The following is a 24345-nucleotide window of genomic DNA, read 5'->3' on the forward strand; positions in this document are numbered from 1 at the left end:
ATATTTTTAGCTACAATAGTCTTTCTTTTTTCTTTTCTAGGTTGTACTGGTAGGACCACTTTTGTATGTTTTTAATGGACTTACTAGGCAAAACATGGAACATTTTCATAGTTGGTGAATTCTGCCAAATTGCCAACACTGCTGAGCCACTTTCCCTGGCTCCATCAACGGAGACAGTGCACAGGGCGACAGGCCCGTGTCACATTTGTGGGGAGGGGTTGAGCCCTGAGACCAATGTCCCCACCACAACCCACAAACACCGCATAGAGGGGCTGCTGAAGGCCAAACCTCACTCAAGATAGCGACACACAGTCCTGTGCTGCCACCAGTCTGGCACAAAAGTCTGGGCCCCTAATCCAAGGATTCAAAATGCCAAACACATTTGAGGGTGGTCTTTGAGGAAAAGCAAGCTTGAAGAAAGTTGGACCAAATGAGTGCAGAGAAAGCTGGACAGGAACTATTTTCATCAGCCAAGTGGCTAGAAATGATGCCTTGTCTTAGGATAAATAGCTCAAAAATCTGGGGCCTTATTGGTAAACAATGTCAGCATTTTCAGGGCAGATTTTCTTCAAGTAGAACAAAGAATTGTACATTCAGTCTGAATGTATTAACAACTGATTGTTCCAAATGCTGAACTTCAATATAAGACAATGTGATGGTATTAGGTATAGAAGAGGTAAAACGATTTTATAACAATTTAAACAATTTTATAACAATGTCTTTTTTGCCTTAATTAAGCAGAGGAAAGGGGAAAAATCTTATTTCTAATAATGAGAGGCTATTGCATTATTCCTTTAACATTGAAGTGGTGATTAGCAGAGGAGGAGATTTCCAGTCAGACCCCCAGTATTATTTCATAAACACCCTTCACAGCATGTCCTCAAAGCCAACAGCCACTCTGTGCTATAGATAGAAACACATTTATGCGGGCTTCCCATATAGTGAGTGGGTAGAGATTTCTAAAACATCAAGTCATCAGTGGCCAAGTAACTCATTTCCCTGGTAGAACACATGATTAGTCAGTTATTGATTCAAAGTCATTAATTCAAAGGCATCCATCAGCCCCCTCACGTGAGTCACTGAAAAACCCCGTTGTCTGAATTTATAAAGCAAGCCCTTCAAGTCAATAAAGTTTCAATGAACACTTAATACGATGCCTCATGCCAAGATCTATGCAGGAAATGCAAGACATAGGATGATGCCATTTTTGGAAAGATTTGACAGTAGCAGGGGGAGGACATGGGTGTGTCTGTATGTGGTGGAAGTGAAGGCTACAGTCTGAGAGATCAACAGGGATGGACCCTAGGTGCTGGGATCCCCAGTAACTTCAGGGCTCTACTCTTTGCCTGGCTGTGTTTCACGTGCACATGCCACTTAAATGAACATGTATTGTTTTTAAAAGTTCTCACATCGTGTTCTCTATATACGAGACACAGGCCCTGCCCACAAGGAGCTTCCGGTGTCTTAGAGACAGTGTCTAAGGGGCAGACTGAGGCTGTCTGAGCTCCAGATGAACTGACTGCTGCTCACTTCATTTTGTCTTCTCTTAGCCAATTTATCAAAAACCATGTTTTTGCATCAATAGTGTACTTAGTTAAATCTGCATTCCAAGGTTTTTCTGGCCCTATTAGTCCTCCATTTACAACAGTTTCTGTGGTAAAATGTATTTTGAATTTACAATAAGCAGCTTTACAATTAAATTTTTGGAAGAAAACTCAGAAATAATTAGAAGTGATTAGACAAACAAAAACGTGTACTTACTGGACTCATCACTGTATCAATGACCACCTCCCATGGGAGATTTTGTCATCATTCCCATTTTGCAGACCAGGAAAGCAGGGCAGATAGATCACAAAACTTCTGAAGGTCGCAGAGCTCTTACAGGGCCAGACGACCCTGGGCAGCCCAGCTCTGCCACCTCACGACCCGGCTCTTCCTCATCTGCCTCCAGTTTCCAGGTACCGCGAGTCTTTGGATGCCAAGTGACTGACAAGTTTTGATGCTGACATATCCAAAGTAAGTATATTTGCAATTTCTTCTTTTCTTTGTTTACCCAATGATGGGGATTGAACCCAGGGCCTTATGCACACTAGCCAAGCACCCTACCACTGTGCTATACCTCTAGCCCAGGATATTTCAATTTTTTGAACAAATAAAATAACAATTTCAAGTAAACACAACTGTTCCCCTACAGTTCAATTAAAGGAAACTGAGCAGGTATCTACTGCAAGGTCAGTAGATTTTTATCTGTAAAGGACTAGAAAGTATTTTATTTTCATGTGGGGCTGGGGATTGAACATGGGGCCTTGTGTGTGCTAGGTAAGTGCTGAGCTCTACTCTCAGCCCTGAATGTGACCGTTTTAGACTTCACGGGTCAGAGGCATAGTTCAGCTTCTCAGTTCTGTGCCTGGGGCAGGAAAGCAGCCACAGATAACCCATCAATGGAAGAGCACTGCTGGGCTCGAACAAAACTTTAGTTACAAAAGAATGCGTGGGCAGGATGTGTCTTTGAGCTATGGGTTGACACCGATGATCAACAAGATGCAATGCTAAATTTATAATGATGTGATGTATGTTTCAAAACTGTTAAGAGTCAATTTTAATTGTACCACATACACAAAAATAAGTATAGAGGAGGCATGTTAATGAGCCTAATTTATCATTTCATAATGTATTTATGTGGGTGTATATATATCTATGTATGTATATGGAAATATACCCCATGGGTACCTAAAATTATTTGTCAATTTAAAACAAAAGAAAAATTTGAAACGATACTAATATAGTTAACAAATCCAAATATTTAGGATTCAGGATTTGTTTAGAATTTAACTGTGTAGCTATTTGGAAAACTCCTTCATGGTAAATAAGCAGCACAGTAGCAGAAAGAAAGGTCCGAGCACTTTGGAATAACGCTAGTAACAGTATTGCTCAGTATATATCTGAGCAGTGGAGACCGCAGCACTCAGCAGCTGGCTTCTAGGGCAGCCCGCAAGAGTCCTGTTGCTGAGTTTCAAGTGCTTCTAACTGACAAAGGGTGTTGTGAATAATGAAAAGAAGCTGTGTGGTACAGGCCTCCTCTCCACACCTTCTGGGTTAAAATCTAAAATGCACGTAATCAGCAGCACATCCCCTAGGTCATCCTTGACATCAGACCTTCACAAGTCACCACCTTGACACTAAACCTTCAAGAGTAATAGCGGTTCAGCTTTCTGCTATTACAGATGTTACACAGATCTTAATACTGAAGATGATTCTACTACTAGTTCTTCCCATGGTTGCACCAGACAAAACTCCTGAATCCTGTAGGGACTTAAGCAAACATCACAGTTCTCTGTTTATAATGAAGCCAACACATTTGGATCAAATTTCCATTCTGCATTTTTTAAAGGCCCATAAAGAAATAGCATCTGGCAAGCTAAAATTGAAACATAAAGAACAGCTCAGGAATGTCAGGCATTTTCAATAGTTCACTTCTTGAGTTCCTTTGGTAAACATAAAGATGCAGGAAAACTGGCAAAATTGCTTTTTTTTTTCATGAGGCAATCTTTTTTTAAAACCTTTTAAGCCTGGAATGAAATGTGCAATTAGGAAGGCTGATCCATAGAAGTCTGCAAAGCAGGGTTGCCCTGAGATTTTAGACCCCACAGGGCGGGGCAGCAGCACATTAAAGGGACACTATTGCAGAGCAAAGTACTGGCCTGACCTCATGAAATGCCAGGAAAATGAGTTAGCATCATGTCTGCCCTTTGCACAGCCTGAATCGAAAGACAGAAAAGTGCAGAACCCAATGCCCAAACCGTCACATCACTCCAGATGCTCACGTGACTCTGACAGTAGGAGTAAAGCCACGCTTCACTCGTGTCACAGAAGTGTTCCACGGAACGGGAAAAGGATACGAAGATGTAGTCGTCCATGTATCTCTTCTTCAGGTTCTCCACGATGGAGCTCTCCGTGATCTTGGACAGCAGCACCATGTCGTCCACGCCACTGTGCTTGACATTGTGACTCTGCCAGTGATAGCGGAAGGCACCTTTGCTCCCCTGGGGACAAAACCACACAACTATTAGGACATTTCATATCCTCCTACAGGGAAAAAAAATCAAATGGCAACAAAAACCCTTTCGTTTCCCAAACATCCCCCCCAAGTGAAATGTAGCAAACCCAGATTCAAGTTCCAGCTTCGACAACCACAGACAAGTGGGGAAAATTACCCAAGCTCACTGTGTTGCTAAAATTTCTCTTTCCTCCTTTGTAAAACGAGGGAAATAAGACTCACTTCAGAGTCATGGTAGGGATCACATAAAATAGCACACATGTGTAAAGTGCCCAACGGTGGAGAAACACAGCCAGAACACAATAGACAGCCTCTGATGCCTCCTAAAATCTTATTGTTCCATTGAGCTCACCAGGGAAAATAAGCAAGGAAATGGAAAATTTCTAGAACTGTTTTGCAAATTGGGAGAGAATGTGTGTCTGGCAGTGGCCTGGTCACATTGACATCATTTCTCAAGTTATCTGAAGTATTTTCCATTCATAGATTTGTCATTATCAAGGTAACACTTGCCTTCCACTTTCAAAAGATGCGCTGCTTCGTGATGACTGGTCACCGCTGTGTGAACCGGAAGTGGGCGGAAGGCCTCACCTAGCCCCTGGGCTTGCTTGGGCAGAGGAGCCCTTGGCCCTGGACTGCTCTGGGGACTCAGCTTAACCTGGAGGCCCCTGCATACAGTGGGCTGGTGGGTTTCCCTCTGCTACAGGGCTCTTCTGTAGTGCGATCCGTGCGGGGCTGCACCTGGGCATTGAAGGCCAGCTGGATTTGGAGTGTTAGTGCTCATGTGCCAGAAACAAGCATATGGAAACACACGAAGCACCTCTGAGGGCTGGGGGAGGCTCAATGACTTGCTGCAGAAGAAACCATGTCAAGTAAATCTTCAGTATTTTGAATATGCCAGGGAAATGAGACAAAGCGGGCATTCTTTGTAACTCATACTGGGTGGGGCACAAAAGCTAACAGTAGTATGTAATAGCAGCAAACAGGTGGCCAGACACTGGAACACCATCGCATGTTCAACCCTCCTCACATCCTCCTGGAAGCACCATGCGCTGACCCCAGTGACACAGGGCCCGTGCCTCCCTGGGGTCACTGCCGAAGGGGTTTGGACAAAGGAGAGGAAACTTCCGAGTAAGAGCAGCTGGAAAGGCTGACTGGTCAGACACCAAAACCAGCATGAAGAGGGGGAGGGAGTGGAAAGAAATAAGGTAGAAGCCACGTGACATTTCATCTTTTAAAATTTGTTAAATCATTTAGTTCTTTGCTAAGGACAAATTCTTTTTTTTCTTTTTGAGACTGGGTCTCACTATGTAGTTCAGGCTGGCCACAAACTTTCAGCAATCCTCCTGCCTCAGCCTGCCGAGTGCTGTGATTACAGGTGTGCGCCACCACTCCCAGCATGCTAAGGAGAAATTCTAAGAAGCTCTGGAGAAAGTAATCTTAAAAATCAGACAGGAAGGGGCCGGCACAGGAGAAGTGAGCCAGTCCAGGCTTGTTGTGCTGTGGAAGGTTCTGGAAGGCTTGCTGCCATGCTGTCTAGCAGAGGAAATGGCCTGCACACTATATCTGGCTTTCTCAGAACCACACACAGCATCAATTCTATAAAATTACCTCAGCCTCCTCCTTCCTCTGGTGGCAAAGCAGAAAAGAAAGGCCCTGACCACTGTGTGACTGAGTTCCCCAGATTGCCCACAGCCCACTCACGCCACACAGTCCTGGTGAGACCCCGCCCCTGCTCTCCAGACACCTGCAGAAGTTACTGTGCACAGAGAGTGACGGCCCCACAGTAACCAACCCGTGGGATGTTGGATTTTAATCTCCGTAGAAGCCCACCTACTCAAAAAAGGCCCAACATATTGTATTTTCTCTTCGGAAAAATATAAGCCCAGTGAACTGAAACAGAAGCTATGATTAAATGGTTACCTAGCTTCTACAAAGGACAAGAAACAAGATGTCATCTCAGCTACTCAGAAGGCTCAGGCAGGAGAATGGCAAGTTTGATCTAGCCCAGCCTGGACAACTTAGATCCCATCTCAAAATAAAAAATAAAAAGGGCTAGAGATGTAGCTGAGTGGTAGAGTACCCCTGGGTTCAATCTCTAATAACGAAAAAAATAGGTAGAAGGAGGAGGAAGGGGAGGAAGGGGAGGAAGGGGAGGAAGGGGAGGAAGGGGAGGAAGGGGAGGAAGGGGAGGAAGGGGAGGAAGGGGAGGAAGGGGAGGAAGGGGAGGAAGGGGAGGAAGGGGAGGAAGGGGAGGAAGGGGAGGAAGGGGAGGAAGGGGAGGAAGGGGAGGAAGAAGAGGGGGAGGGGAGGGGAGGGGGAGGGGGGAGGGGGAGGAGAGGTAACAGAAACAAGAGTCCAGTGTCACTTGGGACATCCAATCCAGCTGCCTTTCCTCCATCCCCCTCGGTAGTGGGTAGTGATACAGTCCCATCTGCCGTCTCAGAGGCTGTGTCCCCCTCCTCAGGGCGGTCATTTCCCAGTAGACCAGGGCTCCCTGTGGATCCATGGAGTGTCATGATCCCAAGTGTCACTGGACACTGAAGATCCCACCTGGCTCTGGGGTCTTCTTTCACTCATTTTCCAGCCTTCTCCACAACAGTAAAGAACCAACAGCGTGACCAAGGGGCCGCTGCATATGGGCCTGACTTTGGGTGACTGACCTACAATCCCTGTGCTTTACGATGGCATGAGAGCAATCCACTCAGTAGAAATCATGCTTCTCGTGTAGCCCTATTCCTTGCCCTACTCAGCCCATGATCGAGAGGTAAGCAGCTCAAATTCTGCGCGTACTGTGCTCTCAAGCTAAGATGTTCTAGGCAAGGTGTATTAAATGCACCTCCAATTTAGTTTTTGAAACCCTGGGTAAATTGGGGCATAACCCCACTGCAAGTCGAGGAGTTATTATGCAAAGCAATGAGTTATTTGATTGGTGGAGGATGCCCATCTATTACTCCAAATGGCCAAATGGGCTGACATTTCCATGCTACACTGGAGGAAACAGAGACCTCCCAACTACCCTCTTTCCCCCCAAATAAGACCTAGCTGGAAAATAATCAGTCTTACAAACTAACGCTCAACAATGCCTGCCCCAATCAGCCTCTCCTTCCCTTGTGCGTGTCTTTCTCTCTCACTGCCTCCCTTCCCCTCTCCCCCACTCTCCCAGGCAATCACAACTACATACGTGAACTTACTCAGCCTTTTCCGCCATCCCCAATGCTTACGTAGAATCTCCATTTTTCCAGTGAGAAAACTCCAAAGTGCCCAAGGTCTTCCAATTATGACTTCTGTCCTGACTCTCCCTTTCTTGTACCTCTTCCACTAACCCACACACACACACACACAAAACCTACTCAGATGAGATGGGGAAAGGACAGGGAGAGCAGGGACTAGTCCAGAGCCAAGCCTTGAGGACTGAGCTGGGAAGTTCCAGAGGGCTGATAAAATGATTAAGGAAGCTGCTGGAAACTGGACAGGGGCACACTGGCTCTTGTCCCAGGCCAGGACAACTTGAAGATGCCCCACACTGAAGCATAAGCCTGCTTTCTACAGTTTAGTAGCAGTCTGACTTCCCCAGGGGGCTTCCTCACTTACAGCCACTGAGTCAGGGAGTGCGTGGGCAACATGGGAAACAGCCAGCACTCAGGAACCCTAAATGGTCACCACTCCCAAGCCTCAAAGGCCACTGGCCCCAGCCCTAAGCCCTGGAAGTTGTTCTGGGACCCACACTACTACCGAGTGTTATGGTTCTAGGCAAATAACCTTGACCATGGCTTCCCTAGGTTTCTCCCTCCCGCTGCTATGTGAGGACCAGAGGCAAGGGACTCATGGGATGGAAATTTCCGCATGGTGTCATCTGTCCTACTGCCTCAGAGCCACTGCTGGCTTCTGCGGACTTCATTTTTGGTAACTCCCTTTTGCTTCTCCCACTAAAACTGGCAACAATTTTAAATAAGCAGGGTGCTCAACAAGGTATTATTTCACTCAACTGCAGCCATACAGGAGGGAGACCTCAGCTCCAACCCAGCTAAGAAATGAAAATAGTAAGAACACTAATGCAAAAATACTGAATTGTAATCCTGCCAACCATTACAAATCAGGAGGGAGAAATTTCCCATTAGATAAAGGATTCTGAGTACAGACATTCTAGGATCTAAATTAAGTTTCCAGTGACAATTCAGTTTACTAAAAAGTAATTAGCTGGCCATGGTGGTGCACACCCGTAATCCCAGCTCTTCAGGAAGCTGAGCCAGGAGGATCTGAAGTTGGAGGCCAGCCTGAACTATAGCGTGTATGACCTTGTCTCACTCATGTATGAACCTTGCACATGCAAGGTTCTGAGTTCAATCCCCAGGACCACGGTACAGGGGGACAGTAGGAGCAATGAGTCATATGCGAGATCTAGAAAGCAGAGGATGCCCACATCCACATAATGGCTCTGCTTGTTACGCTTTGGAGTTGGCACCAAGACACGGGAGTCCCTAGAGCCCGCCTTGGGGTGGGAACCTCGACTGGCTGATTCTGACTGGCTTAAAGGTGGAACCTTTGAAACTGGAGTGTGTTTACCAAGGTGGGGACCAGGAAGAGCAAAGGTGAGTCAGCGCACATAGGTGGCATATCTTTCTCCCGAAAATCTCCCTGCCCAGGAGAGCAGTCTCCCAAAGCCCTCGCAGGTCACGGCAGGGGAGGGAAGAGAGAGGGAACAAACACCTCAGCAAACACAGTCACTGTTCGATTCATCGAGGACAGAGGAGGTGCTAATACGCCTGGTCACTGCAGCTTTGATGCTGCCCTTCATGCCCAAAGAGGGTGGCTAGGAAATGCACAAATACAACAGCTTCAGGGTTGGGAGAGCCCAGCGAGCACCTGGGTGACCACAAATACTTGTTGCTTCTACAGAGTATTTTTAGGAAGCCATTTGGAAACAGATTTCAAAGTTTTAAATACACGAATCAGCACACAAGCATAGTTAACTAAGTAAAAATAAAATCCATATCCTATGTTACCCAGCAAATGCATTTACCTTAAGATATACCTGGAAAAGCCTAGCAAGCTGCATGTACAAGATGGCCCACTGTGATCTGGGCTACAGGAAACACTGCTGGGAACTGGTTAGAACATGACAACTGCAAACGAGCACCATGCAGTCATGAGGGAGACTTGCATCTGCTGACCGGGAAGCAAGATTCGGTGTTTCAGGAAAAAAGCAATCAATCTATGGACTAAATATAGAAGAACTGCATCCGTAAGCAGTTATTTAAAAGGCATGTGTGTTAGTCAACTTTTTGTCATTGTGACAAAATGCCTGAGAAAATCAGCTAAAGGAGGAAAGATTTATCTTGGCTTATGAGTTCAGAAGTTTCAGACCATGGTTGGTTGTTGGGCCTTACCTGCCTTACAGAGTAGCCAGCAAGCAAGAGAATACTGATGGGAAGTAAGGCAAGGACAGGCTGATTACTTTCTGGCTAGGTCTTATTTTGGAGTAAACACAGTAGGTCCTACCTCCTAAGTTTCTATCACCTTACAATAGCCTATCAAATTATGAATCATCAATGGATTAATCCATTAAATCAGAGCCCTTGTGATCCAATCACTTTCCAATGGCCCCACCTTTGAACGCTGCTACATTAGAAGAATCCTTCAACACAGAAGCCTTGGAGCCCATCTCAGATTCAAACCACAATAGTACGTGTCCTACAATCATTTTTCTGAAGGAATACAAGGTCCTCTGGAGAGAAGGCCTAGGGTTTTAGTTGAATGGCGATTTACTGATACTCTCCATTTTATATCTTTCTGCACAATTTATTTTTAAATCATATGTACATGTTAGAGGTTGCATATTCTTTATCTAATTGACTGGAATCGGAAGTGTTATGGATTTTGGACTTTTTGAAGTTTTGGGATAGTTGCAGATACGCATATCCTGGGGATGGGACTCAAGCCTACATGTAAAAGTTATATTTCTTATACACACTGCCTAAGGGTAATTTTATATGTTTTTAGTGTGTCTGTGTTTTGATTATGACCTGAATGAGGGGAGGTACAGAATTTTCCATTTGCAGTCATGTCGGTCCTCAAACAATTTGGGGTCTTGAAGCATTTTGGATTTTCAGATTATGAATGCTCAACCTATAACAATATTAACAAAACAAAACAGAAAGAAACAATGAGAACAATGTCAAACAGAAGCGAGCATTTTCGAGGTTTGTGTTAGGTACTGACCAGGCCTCTAAGCCAAAAGCCGAGACCACGTTTTTAAGACTCGCTTCGGCGCTAATTTTAGATTTGCAATGTAATTGGAAAAGGCTGTCTGGACCCTAACACAGTGTCACACTGGGGACATTCAGTGGACTGGGGGCACAACAGGATAGCAGATGTAATTTCCAGAAAACCTGGGCCCAGAATCCCCCAGTGGATCTCCTGGGAACAGAAAGCCCTATCTTATCATGGAAAACGGGCAATGGTGATGCTTTGGCCTGCAGCCGGGATACAAGTGCTTTTCCGTCCACTGAGTCTCAGGAAAAGAACAGACCTTCACGTTAGACCTTGACCTTTAAATCGGCATTCTGGAATTCTACCTTTTGCCTTTCTCCTACTTGACTAGAATGAAACACTTGTGTTAGAATCAAGAGAAAAGAAACCAATCACAAATATTTGTCTACTATGTATAAGGCACTGTGACCCCACATTGGCTTGCAGTACTTTCCAACCTTATGGGATTTAAACACCCCCAATATTCTGGCAAAGTGAAGGTAGGTCTTTGAACCGAGCATGCGTGGGCTGGACTGCTGAGACCAGAGAATGTGGAAGGGTGATTTGGGCAGGGGAGGCAGGGGAGTCGGTAGTGAACAAACCACCTGTGACCCTGAGTGTATGCTGATGTCAAAGACTTCACAACGCCTGCAAGACACAAGTACCATGATCCTTATCACTGAGGGCATGGGGGGTGGCTCAATGAATATGCAATATGTGCTTTATTCTTCATCAGTATACATGACCCTACAGCAGGTTCAGCCCTGGGGCAGCATTTTCACATCTGTGGTCTTATTTCATCCCTGAGACTGACACTGGGATTTCTGACTTCCTTTTCTTTGCTCTTTCTGCTCTGCCACAGCTTGCTTCCAGCACCACCCTCAAAGCCAGGGGTCGACACGAGTCCACTGGTCTCTCAGAGGGGACTGGAGTTGGTCCCACGGCACAAGTGGTCCCTGACCAGAGCCAACACCACTACCATCCCCACCTGGATGCTTCTGTGTAGAGAAAGTGTCAGGAATGTGGGGCTGACTTAGGCTGAACGGTGGCCTGGTAACCGAGGAGCTCAGAAAGCTAATGACAGCTCTCAAGGAGCAGGCTGCCCAGCCCAGACCCTGTGCTGTCTAACCACAGGGCCGTCACACCAACCACGCACCCTGAGCCAGGGGAACCCCACCCCCACCCCAGGCCAGGCGCTTAGCATAGGGCCCTGCAGGCTGCTGAGAGAAAATCTCATCAAGGGGTAGGGCTGATTTTATTTGATAATCCAATTAGTGTGGAAGGTGCACACCAGGCCTGGGACACTGCTGGTCTAGTTGAGTAGGGAAGGAGAAAGGGGGGTTTATAAAAAAAATAAAGGATAAGGGGCCCTCATCTTGTTTTAGTGTGAGCATATGACAGTATTTATATACAATATCTCCATATGCTAAAATGTTGCAGGTATTTATCTCTAGGTGTATGTTGTGTAATTTTATTTTCTAATGAGCATGCATTTATAAAATATACATATAGAGCTGTTTTCCTTTGGGGGGATTAATGGGGATTGAACTCAGGATCCTGAGCTAAATCCCTGGCACCATTTTCCTTTTGAAAAAAAATAGATCAAATAAGAGGATGCAAAAGTATTCTGCAAAGTAAAATTAAAATATTATCAATATGATGGTTTTCCATCTTTTTGTTATTCTGTTTGTCCCAGCTTACAGCAATAAAAGCAAGCTCTTCCTTAGATGATAATGGGCCCCTGCAGGAAAAGAAACAGCCTTTTACTTTCTCTGCCTGAAATGTCAACTGTAAAAGGATCATTTTCTCTATCAATGAAAAGTTAAAGTCTAATATTGTAAATGAACAGTTAACATATTCTATCAATTCTAAGTCATATTTTCCCTCGCATTTTAACACTCCAAAATTAGGCAGCGTCTCAATCAAAAGCCAGGGTATATATAACCGGTGACTTTTTGTTTTTGGAGGCAGCTAATGAAATAGAGATGTCCCTCTTACAACTAGTCACACTTTAGGCGGGACAGATTATGGCCCGTAACGTGAGAGAGCAACTATTATTAAGTACTTCACAGGGCCGGGGATTTAGCTCAGTGGTTCCGGTGCCTGCCTCGTAAGCACAAGGACCCGCGTTCGATCCACGTTACCAAAAAAAAAAAAAAAAAGTACTTTACAGATATTAAGTCACTTGAATCCCATCCCAGATATAAAAATATAAGGATTTTGATTATTCTGGAAGCTCTGTACCAAATGCCTAAGTCTCACCTCAGGAGCCACACAATGGTTTTACTGGTGAGGCTGACGATCACATTTTTAGAAGCTTTGTTGTGAAAGTTTTCTGGCCGCCACCCTTCCTCCCTGTCACCCCACTACAGAATGATAGGCCCCCGCCATCGGACCACAAGCCCGCTAAGCCCTGGATCTCAGTCATTTCCTCTTCGTGCGCAAAGGCCATTCAGGTTTCTGTCTCCATACTGTCACCCTGTGAAGCAGAAAGGTGCCCTGAGCCCCCACAGTGTGTCTGTGTGGGATTACATGCATTCTGGCTCTTGGCACGATTTTTCTGCCATACAATGCACTCCAGTGTTTCCTTTTCAACTCTTTTAACAATGTTTGCATATTCAAATGTATACAGCCCTACATAAGATAAATTTTCATTTCACTTTGATCTCTGTTTATTTTTTAACTAAACTAAGCGTCACACCAACATCAGTCTCTGGCATTTCAGCTAGTTGTTCAAATATGTCCCGCATGTCATGAATGGCCCTGTAAGAGAAATCCCCACCACTCCTATTTTCAAGTGCAAAGGTCTTAAGACACCTGAATGCAATCCAGCAGTGGATTAGAATTCACAGACTTAGGAACAAGCTCTGCCTCTCACATGCTTTGGGCAAGGCCGGTGTCATAGAATTTTATTCTTCACAATTAAGGTAATTTATTAAATGTATACCAAAGTGTGACTTACGCTTTGTACCTTCACTGACAGGACTGTCATTAACAACAGATTCATTAACCAAAAATTTTTGTGTGTGTTTTCAGACAGGGTCTCGCTGTGTAGTTCAGGCTGGCCTTGAACTCACTATGTAGTCCAGGTTGGCCTCGAACTTGGGGCAATCCTCCTGCCTCAGCCTCCCAAGTGCTGGGATTACAGGCACACACCACCAAGCTCACCTCATTAACCAAAATCTTATCAGACTATATGTCTCAGTTTTTGATTTGGAAAGTGTAGTGTCTGAAGGGATGGGAGCTACTCAGTGTATTTCTTTAATGGAATTAAGAAACCAAAGTAGGCAGGCAGATGGACTACCTAGAAATACCAGCCCCAGTGATCTCTGGTTAATGGTATTGATTGCAACAGAAATAAAACCTAGGAAGGTAATTGACCAACTTCTTGTCATATAAATTATCACTCTGCACCATGGAAGAAAGAAATCCTAATTTCAATGCTATTCTGAAAGAAAGAAAAATATGCAGACTTACCAGCAGACTATAGCAGGGTAGATACCAGCATGATTAAAGTCTCTTGGGACTCACTGATGTTCACAGCATCTCTTCTATACTGATTGCAAAATATGCATTATTTATAAGTCATACAAACAGCAGAGGTATGAGACACAAGATAACTACTCTCATTTTATGTTTTTTGTAGATTTCATTTTTCTAAAAATTGAACTATTTGGGGGCGTATGTGAACATTCAACTTTTAAAAAGCTCTAGAAGGCTGGCAGATTTTCTTGCCTATGCTTTTGTGAAAGCCAGTGTGGAAACACCACACGAGTATGAGGATAGAATTTTAAGTAGAGGTGACACAGGTGTCGGACGTGCTCAGTGGGGAAGAATCCAGGCAGATCGGTGGTGTCTCAGGGCGTGGGCAGCCTTTATTTTGGGGATATTAAGCTCTGAGGATATGGAATCCAGGAAAAAAGCCAAACTTGGAGGGCAAGGGGCATCCTCTGGGGACCCCATCACTGACTAAGGGTCTATCAAACACAGAACCCAGAAACACCCCTGCCTGGCAGCGGCACAGTGAGACTTAGTTTGGGGGACCTGGCCTGATCTATCATGCATGGTGCCCAGTTCTTCCTCTTATTTATCCAGCCATAAACGCATCAGTCCAGGACCTGTAGGGTTCCAAGGAGATGTGTGTACCACATCAGAGATCCTGCTTTTGTTTTTTTTCTTTTTAAAAGAAGGTCTCATTGTATAGCACCAGACTGGCCTCAAACTCGAGATCCTCGACCCTAAACCTCCTGAGTAGTGGGGATTGCAGGAGTGTGGCCCAGTGCCCAGCCAAGGGGACCTTGGACCTCAGAGAGGCTGGCTGATGGGGCACAGATGGGGTCCTGGAGGCTCATCTCAGGAGCAGAAGCCACCACAGCAGCCACTAATCGGCACCGTGGATCACTGTCACCAAGAGCCCACAGGTTGAGTGGTGCGATGCATGAAGATGAGCCCCAGGCCCAGCTTCTCACTGCCCCGCAGGTACAGAGGCCCCAGAACCCGCCCTGCCATCTCTCCTTCCAACCCACACCTTGGACTCCAGTGGAATAAAACCAGGGCTGCACCTAAGGGATTTAGAAGGGGTGGAGACAGAGATCGAGGATAAACTTGATGATTCAACTAAAAGCTCTAGGTAGGCAAGAAGGCAGGTGATTCTGTCTCAGAAGCCACATCCAACCTGCAGGCCAAGGCTGAAGGAAGTCAGTGGTGCAGCGATCCATGGCCTGGATGGGTGTGGGGCGGGCGCAGGGAGGCCAACATGTGTTCTCCGCCTTCCTGTGACTGCTCAGATCCTGGTGTGGACTCCACACAGGCCAATACAGACCTCAAAAACTCTGAATTTGGAAAGGCAAGGAGAGTGCAGTCAGGCAGAGGGACGGAGAGGGGTACCTTCCCTGGAGGAGAATGGATTCCATCTGAGGGGAGCTCTTAGCACTCCAACAACTAAAAATACATCTAAGAGAGCTAAATGTTTCGGGATATTTAGTAAAAAGCACAGCAAGGACTCCAGTCACAGCCTCTGGCAAGTTTTGTCACTTCTCTCTGCCTCAGTTTCTTTTTCTGAAAAATGAGGCTATGCTAACAGTAGCTACCATCTACTGGTAGCCAGTAGAAACAGTGCTCTGATGGGACAGGCGATGCTTCCGGAAACTGACCACTGTCATCTCATCTGACTGACACGAAGACAGCAGAGACAGGATTTGATCAAAACAAACAGAACTTTTAAAGTCTCTCCATGCTCAAGTGCGGCACAGTTGCATAAGATCAATGTAAGGAACCTGAATGAAGGATCCTCTGAGAATAGCGATCTGCCACAGCAGAGCATAGAAGACTGTTGAGGAGCAGACTGATATCTTATGGAGGGACCAGGATGCATTTACACACACAGTAAAGGAAGAGAGGTAAGGAAGCAACAGAATATTAACATTCAGAATCTTAAAATTCAGAATGTGCTTAGAGGGACCCTGCCTGCTGATCAACCTGGCCAAAGTTCTCGCTCTCCAAGGTCAACTCCGAAGCCAGAGAGGTGACACCATGTGTCGGTGGTGCCAGTGCTGGATGGGAGCCAGAACCAGAACTTGGGTCTCCTAAGTCACAGCCAGCCCTGTGTGGCTCTCTGCTGTCAGGTCCCCCCAGAGGAAAGAGGTGGCAGAGGTTTCCTCACCCACACCGGTTCTGGGAGGAATACGGTACTATTTTAGGGTTGTACCGTAGTTAGTTGGATGTAGGCATTTAAATATTTTTAATTTCTTACATAATAAACATTGCACTTAGGACTCTTGGCCCCTTGGCAATCTGATTGTATCAGGATAGCCGTGACCATCTACATAGTAAATATTGGGAGAGCTTAATTTCTTGTTCTTAATGTAAAGCTAAAGATCAATTCGATTTTAACATGCTCTTTGGGGTGGGTTATCTTGCACCTGAAAGTGCATGAACCCCACTTTGGGGACCAGTTCCCTAGAACTTCTTGCTGTCACCAAGAAACAAGCCTTTGTTTATGGGCGTGGCCTTGAAAACAGAAACAAAGTGGAGAAGGGAGAAAGGCAGAGAGGCCTGCAGATCGCAGAAAGCTATCATCTAACCAGAGGCCTCTGGCTATTGTGACTTTGTTCTGCTGGAATCAGGAAAATTGAAAATGAAATACAAGCCGACCACATCTGATATAATCATGGGGCCTGGTCACACTCCTTAAACTCTCAACTCCACAGAAATTTCCACGCAAGAACATTTTTGGTGATTGCTACTTATTGCTCATTGTTTTCTGCACAATATAAGACCGAAAAGGAAACTCATATCATTAAGGGGTTTGCAGCATAAGGTTTAGGAACTTTGTATAAGTTGGTTGATTTGGTTTCAAAAGAATTCTAGAAAATGGGCGGTGCTATGATCCAAATTTAACACCTGGGGAGACAGGAAAAGGTGACCATCAGGGAGTTCTGGTCTGGTGTTTTCCATGGAGACTACGGGTGGAAAACCAAAGAAACGGATCCCCCACTCCAGAAAAATAACTCAGAGAGAGGTTTCATAAGTGGCACTTAAGCTGCTTTTAGGTCCCTCAATGGCAAATGAGATGAAAAGCCTCCTTCACTGATGTTATGGCTGTGTCTAGATGTCCCCACAAAGCTTCAGGTGGTCATAGGTGGGGTTTGTCGCAGGTGGCTGGATCTAGAGTATGTGATGCTGGGATTGATTCATGGTGCAATGCTAGGATTAAGGGTGTGAGTACTGCCCACCCTAAGAGCAGGAAGCTTGGGTAAGATATAAGGGACACAAAAAGCTGTGATTGTGGCTTGTCGCTTGTTGCTTATTGCAGCTGCTTCTCCTCTGCAATGCTCCTCTGCCTTGGAGCCAGCCAACTATGAACTCAAACCTCTGTAAACTGTCAGCCAAATAAACCTTTTCTCCTTTCACTTTAGGTGTTGAGTATTTTGTCTCAGCAATGAGAAAAGTAACTAAGACAACTGAGTAAGAGCACTTGCCACACTATAAACAGCAGGGCAATTCTGCCACACTGAACAAGTGACCGTAGGGACAGAGGGTACAGTAAGAAGCCTCAGAGAACCCGAGGCCAGAGCTTTGGAGCCAGCCAGCCATGAACCTGGGCCTCTGCCTTAACTGATCCAAAGCACTTCTTGAAGCCCATTTCAAAGACAGTCTCCTCATGCCTTTGTTAAAATCAGGCTGCTCATTCAAAATTTGGGGGCAAACAGGTTTTGATTTTCCCTTATGCCAAAGGTGCCTCTTAGTATCATGAGGGAACTCAAATGTTTTTAAAAAAATAACCTCACAGAAATTCTCAGACAAAATAGGCATGATAGACATTAATTGCCGAAATATTCCAGCTAGGAATCCACTAAAAGAATTTTTTCCCACAGCTTCCAGAGTCAAACACACTGCTCCCAGTCCTGCAAAGTCAAGAGGTGGCAGTAAACTGGTCTCCCTTGTTGTATGGACAGGAACAATAGTTAAGGGCCTGGGAGTAACACACAAATTATCCCAATACAGTAATAACCCAAGCAACTTTATGCAAAGAATCGAGACCTGCTCTCCAGGTTATGTAGCCGACAACATGGTCACCCAGCTATTTAGACGACAGCATGCTTACTTTGGGATACGGTCTTTTTTTTTTTTTTTTGGGTACTGGGGATTGAACTTGGGACCTTGTGCTTGCGAGGCAGGCAGCAGAACCACTGAGCTAAATCCCCGGCCCAGCATGCTTACTTTGGGGCAGTCCTCACAATGAGTAGAAAATGTCAACATCATTACCTCACACAGAGGGTTGTGCTTAAACAACTATCAGTACAATCACAAATTTATTTGCAAGAACATTTGCATGGTTTCTGGTTAAAAAATGCTGAAAGGATTTGTTCTTTATACTCTGCTCCAAAGTGCACAAATATCCCTTTCTACCTGAGTCCATGGACTCAAAATATGAAGAAAAGTAGCACCAGTCATCTTAATATTCTCCCGGGTCTGGGACTCGTTCCTTTTCCGGGAGTTGGGCCAAAAGCACAGAATTACTTACTAATCAAACAACCAACACCCAAAGATACGTGGGAGTGACTACACGTTAATTAAGGTTTGTTGGAATCAAAAGAGAAAGTCTTCATCATTTGTTTGATGGAGATTGGGTGTGTTTAAGATACTGAAGTAACTGCTAGCTTTTCACTTAGGGGAAAAAAAACCCCACCTCACTTTACTTTCTAAAAATTCAGTGTAACAAGAAAGATAACAAGAGGTTAGAAAAGAGAAATAGCCGGACATGCTGAGAAAGATAAAAGGCAAATGATTTAAATTAAACATGAGGCAAACATTAAAGAAACAAAGGAAATAAAACTAGAAATCTAAATATACAAAGAAAAATTGTTTGATCATACAGCAATCAGTATGAATAAATAAAATACCACAAATGCTCTAAAAGAAAAAGAAAATAAAAGTTTCCTTCCAATCTTCATTCTAAGGAAACCACAGCATTTTGGCTTGGTGTAACTACAGTCCACATGCCAAGCAGCTAAATTCAGCTTTAAAAAACCTTCCTAGACGAAAAGGGTAAGTGAACTAATCAGTTCCTACTGGTGAGTAAATGTTGTGAGATTGGAGGGTTTGTTCTGAATGGGTGTGAATAACGGGTAATTTTACTTTTTTGGTCATTTTTCCTTTTTAAAGCAATTTATGGTTGTTCTATAGGAGCCCAAGACAAGTTTTTGAAGAGTGGTTTGAATATTTTTAAACATAGCCAGTTGATGCTTCCAAATCAAATCTATACCAATTTGGGGAGGGACCCAAGCATGCTAAGCACATTTTTTCCACGACCTACACTTCCAGCCCCTCCCTCATCGCGTGTGTTCCTGTAGTACCTCTGAGTTTGTACACTGCTAGAGAACTATTACTACTATTTAAATGTCCATGAAATGCACTTCTACTGGCCACTAGGTGAGCTGTGAAATCAAAAGTGCACCACGAGAGAAACTAAGCAATGTAAGGCACAAGAATGGACAACAATGTGAATGTCGCAGATGGCAAAAGGGGGCCAAAAACAATGTGTGGTTCCTTTCTATTTTGTTTTGGTGCCATTGTGCTCTGAATAGACTGAATCACTGCCCGGCCCAGGCTGGTCTCTGAAAGGCCCCATTGTAAGGCCTCTGCTTTCCTGAGCAGAGTTAAGGTTGCTGTAGTAACCTTCACTATGAATTTCCTGACCAGTGTGATGAAAATCGCGAATGAATTGTGACATTACTCCAGCTACAAACCAGACTGTAAAATGAGCGTGGGCCTGCCCATTTCTGGGGGTCTTTTCTTATCTGAACGTAACCCACTATCTGCTACCTAAATCGTTCACAAAGCCAGAGAAGTGGCTAAAAGCCTGGGGCTCGAAACCTGTACAAAGTGTCAGGAGGTCTGTCCCAGAGGGCTGGGTGTGGGGACAGAGTGGGACTGCAGGCAAAGTGGAGGCCTGAGCTCATCTGGCTCGCTGGTATGGGAAAGCCACTTTCCTGGAAATGAGCAGCTAGGCGTGGGGTCTAAAGGACACAGGTGAGCAGTCTGCACCATAGTGGGAAAAACAGCTCAGGAGTCAGCGAAGCGCCCCTCCATTCCACTTTGAACAAAGGGCAGAAGGCCACTGCTCTTGTTCGACAGACAGAAGGAGCACCAGGCTGGCAGGAACGCCCTGTTTCACTCTGCGCCAAAAACCTTCTACACCTCACTTAGTTAATCCCAAAGACTCTCAGGTGGGCCTCTGTATTACTCTTCACTGCAAAGACAGCTAAATTACCTAACTTGCCCCAGGGAACAAATGTTCCCGCTCCTAACTTTGTTCCTTTCTCCATCTAGCTTTTCTACGCAGGCACTGGGTGTTGGATTTGAAGATTCTGGAGCTTAGGAGCAAGGAGGGGTCAGAACAAGGCTTGGGAGTTCTCCGTCACTTCTAAAGTTGCATTAGGAGGGCCGGGGATTTAGCTCAGTGGTTCTGCTGTCTGCCTCAAAAGCACAAGGTCCGGAGTCGATCCCCAGTAGCAAAAAAAAAAATCCTAAAGTTGAATTAGGCATGGGTGAGCAGGGAGGAAATACAAGATAAATAAACCCAAGAATGGGAAGTAGCTCCGCCATCTACTCATCCCAGCATCTTCTACTGGGAGTCAGCTCTGTCACAGGTCCCAGGTCAAAGCCACACTGGTAAGAGCTGCAGACCACAGTGCTTTTACTGAGCTTAGTCTCATTGGTGAGGGAAAAAACCAGAGAAATGAATGTTATTCTTGGTGAATGCAATGGAAAAATAAGGTGATGTGGAAGACTCAGGAGGACAGACAAGGTGTCTCTGAAGAAGAAACTTCCTAGCAGAGCCATGAACACTTAAAGACCTTAAAAGGGTCAAAGAAGCTGGGGAGGGGAAGCACAGTGCCCAAGGCTGCACCCTTCTTAGTGACAGAGGCAGCTGATCCACTCATTCATTGAGCCCACTTCTCCAGGAACTTCATAAACACAAAGCCAGAGACCGCAAAGTCAAATAAATACCCATCAAGAGCCCAAGCAGGGCCAGGGATTTAGTTCAGTGGTTCCAACGCCTGCCTCGCAAGCGCAAGGTCCTGAGTTCGATCCCTGGTACCGGAAAAAAAAAAAAAAGAGCCAGACCAGGACAAAGTCAACACTATCCTGATCAGTCAGCCCTGTTGACCAAAACACCTCCCCGGACCCCACAAGCTCACCAATGTCGGATTAAAGTCTGCACAATGGCAAATGTTTGAGACCTACTTAGCAAGTTCTCTCCAAGTTCTGTGCCTGCTGTATAATAAATAAATGATACTAAGCCTGAAAATTAGCAGATGATACAGGGAAATGGGAGGGAGGGGTAAGTCAAAAGCAGACAGCTGGATCCCCATCACTACCAAGTAACAACAACAAAACCCCAAAACAGACCTTTTATAGCTACTCATTGGCATATTAAAAATAAATGCTTGTGAAATTAAAATGTATAAAGCTGATGAAGTTCAGACAAACCTAAAGTATTAAGCCCCAAACATATACTCGGGGCTGTTCTGGACTGTATCAGTGAATTCAGACCAAAAGGCATGAAACTCCAGCAGTTTCCCATCTGACTTACCAGACAAGACCTACGTTTCTGACATCTCCGGGACCGATGCTCAGGTCCCAGGGGACAAAGCCTCTGACTGGCATTCATTTTGATTGGCCAATTGCTCATGTTGCTAAGTATGTGAATATCTTCTGTCACCCCCGCTTGTGGAAAACAACCAGACAAACTACAACAGAGATGGCTGGTGTGGATTCTATGTAATGACCATGGCCCTTTGAAGCATCTTACATTTTCTTGGGTTAGCTACTCCAGATCCAGGTATCCCTCACTGCCTGAGCTCCAAACTGTACAGTCTGGTCTGTATAAAGTTTCTCATAGTCTTCTAACCAGGGTCTCCTGACTCCCTGACCCAAACATGGATACCAAAGAGATCTGGACAAAACAGTATTCCTTGTTACCCAAACATCTACTCACACACTTGCTGGCTAAACTTGGAAGCTGACAGCTTTGAATAGTCAGAGGCACTTGTGCTTGGTCCCGTCTTGCCTACACCACAGAATGCCCTGGCAATGCCAATCCACTTCGTGTCCCTCACAGGAATCAGGGAGGTAAAGGCTTCCTGGGTTCCCCATGCCTGTCCTTCCACGCCTCCCCCACAGTGGCTCTGGCTGCTCCAGAAACACAAGGCTTCTCCTCACCCCCAGCCAGTGTAGCCAAACCCCTCCCTGGCTTCCCAGGGCCCCCTGCTCCTTCGACAGCCCGCCCGGGACTCTGGATGGCGAATTCCATTCCATCTCTGCATCCTGGCCCAGGATGCTCCCGCTGCCTGGTCTGAATGACCCTATGTTCAAATCTTCAAACCCTACAAGTTCCAAGAAATGACAGGCGACCTGGCTTGTGCTCCTTCTGTGCCATGATGATTACTTATCCCCTCTTCACTCCCTTTCTCCACTGCAAGTCACCCGAGGGTGAGGAACGCCTCATCTCTGCGCCGCCTTATTCTGATGAAGACTCACACACATAACTAGTGTTGTCAGTGTCCCCCAATGAAATAGTGACTACAAAAAGTCACTAAGGGTCAAGTCATCTCTGATCTCCCAGACTTTAGGACAGAAATAAGGGAGAAAGGAGGAACAGAGACATTCCTAAGAGGAAAATAAGGAGGGCACAGCTGAGAAACCTAACACTGTCGCTTGTACTGGCATCAACTTCTCCATGCAGGAGTCCCCCAAAGAGACCAAGTGGGCTACAAAAGGGGATCTGTGTGGGAAACACGTAACCCAGGTTAAACAGGAAAAATAGAGGCTGGGAAGGAAGGGCCAGGCTAAGTACTTGGCACCGGAGACAGGAAACCGGCAGCCAAGATGGACTCTCCATCGGGGGTGTAGCCGGGTCACAGGGAAAACCGTCTTCCTTTCAAAGGGGCGGCCCAAGAGCCTGCGGCAGATCCCCACTGCCCGGTACCAGAAGCCAGAGGACCTCTTCGCCTGCGTGCTGCCTCTGGCGTCTCACTACTCACACATCCAATTCCTTGAGAGACCTACAACTCTGCAGAGGAGGCAGACAGCAGGCCTAATGAGCTCCTTCTTACAGCGAGGAAAGGCTAGAAGAAAACAGCCCCTCACGCTTGAGAGGGTCCCAAAGGAAGGGTGGAGGTGGGGAGGACCCCAGAGCTCAGGGTCCTCTGCTCAAGGGAGGGACCTGTTTAGCGTCTGGCTTGATAATGGCCATGTCACCTGCTGCTGGGCTATCATTAGGCTGGGCTGTGCGTCTCTCCGTGTGCTCAAACTCGCCTACTCGGAAACTAGAGGGGGCAGGAGGAGGAAACCAGAGCTAGCAGCGGAGCTAGGCTGCTTTTACCCCAGAGAGAAGGAAAAACACAAACAGCCCTTTAAGAATACAGTTTCTGAGCTTACTTCAAGGTAGCAATTCCAGCCGAAAAGCCTATCGGTGCGGTAAGGCACCACCCTCAAGAAAAGGCAAAATTATCGAGGCACAGAAAAGCAAGAGACGTCACGCTGTGGATGAAGGGCCCGTGCCAACTTCTAAGGAGGAGGAGGAATTACAGTCATTCAGCCCACAGCAATTTCCCATTTTAACTGATGTTTCCTGTTTTCTGTGTGCGGGGCACTGGGAGGATACTGAAAACCAAACCCAGGGTTCCCGGGCCGCCTGTCAAGGGGTACATTCTTTTCTGTTCGCTCATCACACTGGGGGCAACGTTACATCCGCAAACAGATGTTTTCTTACTGACCTCAGTCTGCAAGGCCATCGCTGTGGCTGGAGGAGTCCTTGGCTCCATGGGGCGGGGCGGAACAAGGCTCCTGTGACCCGGACAGCAGGCTGAGGCAGGACAGCTCATGGCTAGGGCTCACCTGACTTAGGAGCGGTGAGAAGCGGAGGAACGGAGACCTCTTTCAAGTTCTTTCGGTTTGACTACTGCCCCGTCCCAGGGCAAAGGGGACAGCTGGGTTTTGCTGGAGTGCACGATCATGAAGGTATGAAGGTATAAAGGTTTTTAATCTTCTGTATTGAAATAATTTCAGAATCAGAGAAGAATTAGAGAAAAATTAGAAAAATGGCCAGGGGTGGTGCACGCATTTATAGCCCCGACTGCTCAGGAGGCAGTGGGAGGTGAGGGCCTGGCAACAGGGCTGGAACAGCTGGGCACGGCCGAGCAAGTGAGGAGACTGACTCATTACCCGAGGCGCGGCACCCGAGCCTGACACGGGCGGAAGCCCGTCCTACAGCCCGTACCAATCTTCTGATAAAAGAACTCGCTGAACCTGGCACCCGATCCCGATCGCAACCTTCTGCACGAGCTCAAGCTGAACGAGCTATCAAAGAAGCCAAAGCACTGCAGGTTGGCCTGAGGCCCTGCCTCTGGCAGGGGTCCGTTCTGCATGCGCGACATAGCTTCTCTTTCCCTTCCAAGCACCCCTTTTCCCCTGAGCACTTCTTTATGCTTTTCTTTTTCTTATTTCTGCCCTAAAGTAAATGGTAATCT

General features: G+C 46.0%; 1 protein-coding gene across 5 annotated transcripts in view; it reads right to left on the minus strand.

Moving 5' to 3' along the window:
* Positions 1-24345, minus strand: part of Myo1e (myosin IE) — a 184260-nt gene that overhangs the window by 98185 nt on the left and 61730 nt on the right. Inside the window, exons 1-3 of one of the 5 annotated variants that reach the window (XM_021237150.2) lie at positions 23714-23892; positions 13784-13862; positions 3900-4043 (exon numbers count right to left, since the gene is read on the minus strand). In XM_021237150.2, coding sequence (XP_021092809.1) covers positions 3900-3977 — 78 coding nt within the window. In that variant the 5' untranslated portion in view covers positions 3978-4043; positions 13784-13862; positions 23714-23892. Of the gene's footprint in view, positions 1-3899; positions 4044-13783; positions 13863-23592; positions 23900-24345 lie in introns of those variants that run through there. The other 4 variants (XM_021237149.2, XM_021237148.2, XM_021237147.2 and 1 more) reach the window with 4 other exon arrangements.

The sequence above is a fragment of the Heterocephalus glaber genome, unplaced genomic scaffold (assembly GCF_053883595.1).
Source record: "Heterocephalus glaber isolate CG9 unplaced genomic scaffold, H.glaber_assembly_v1.0 deba00001689, whole genome shotgun sequence".
In the NCBI taxonomy this organism is placed as follows: domain Eukaryota; kingdom Metazoa; phylum Chordata; class Mammalia; order Rodentia; family Bathyergidae; genus Heterocephalus; species Heterocephalus glaber.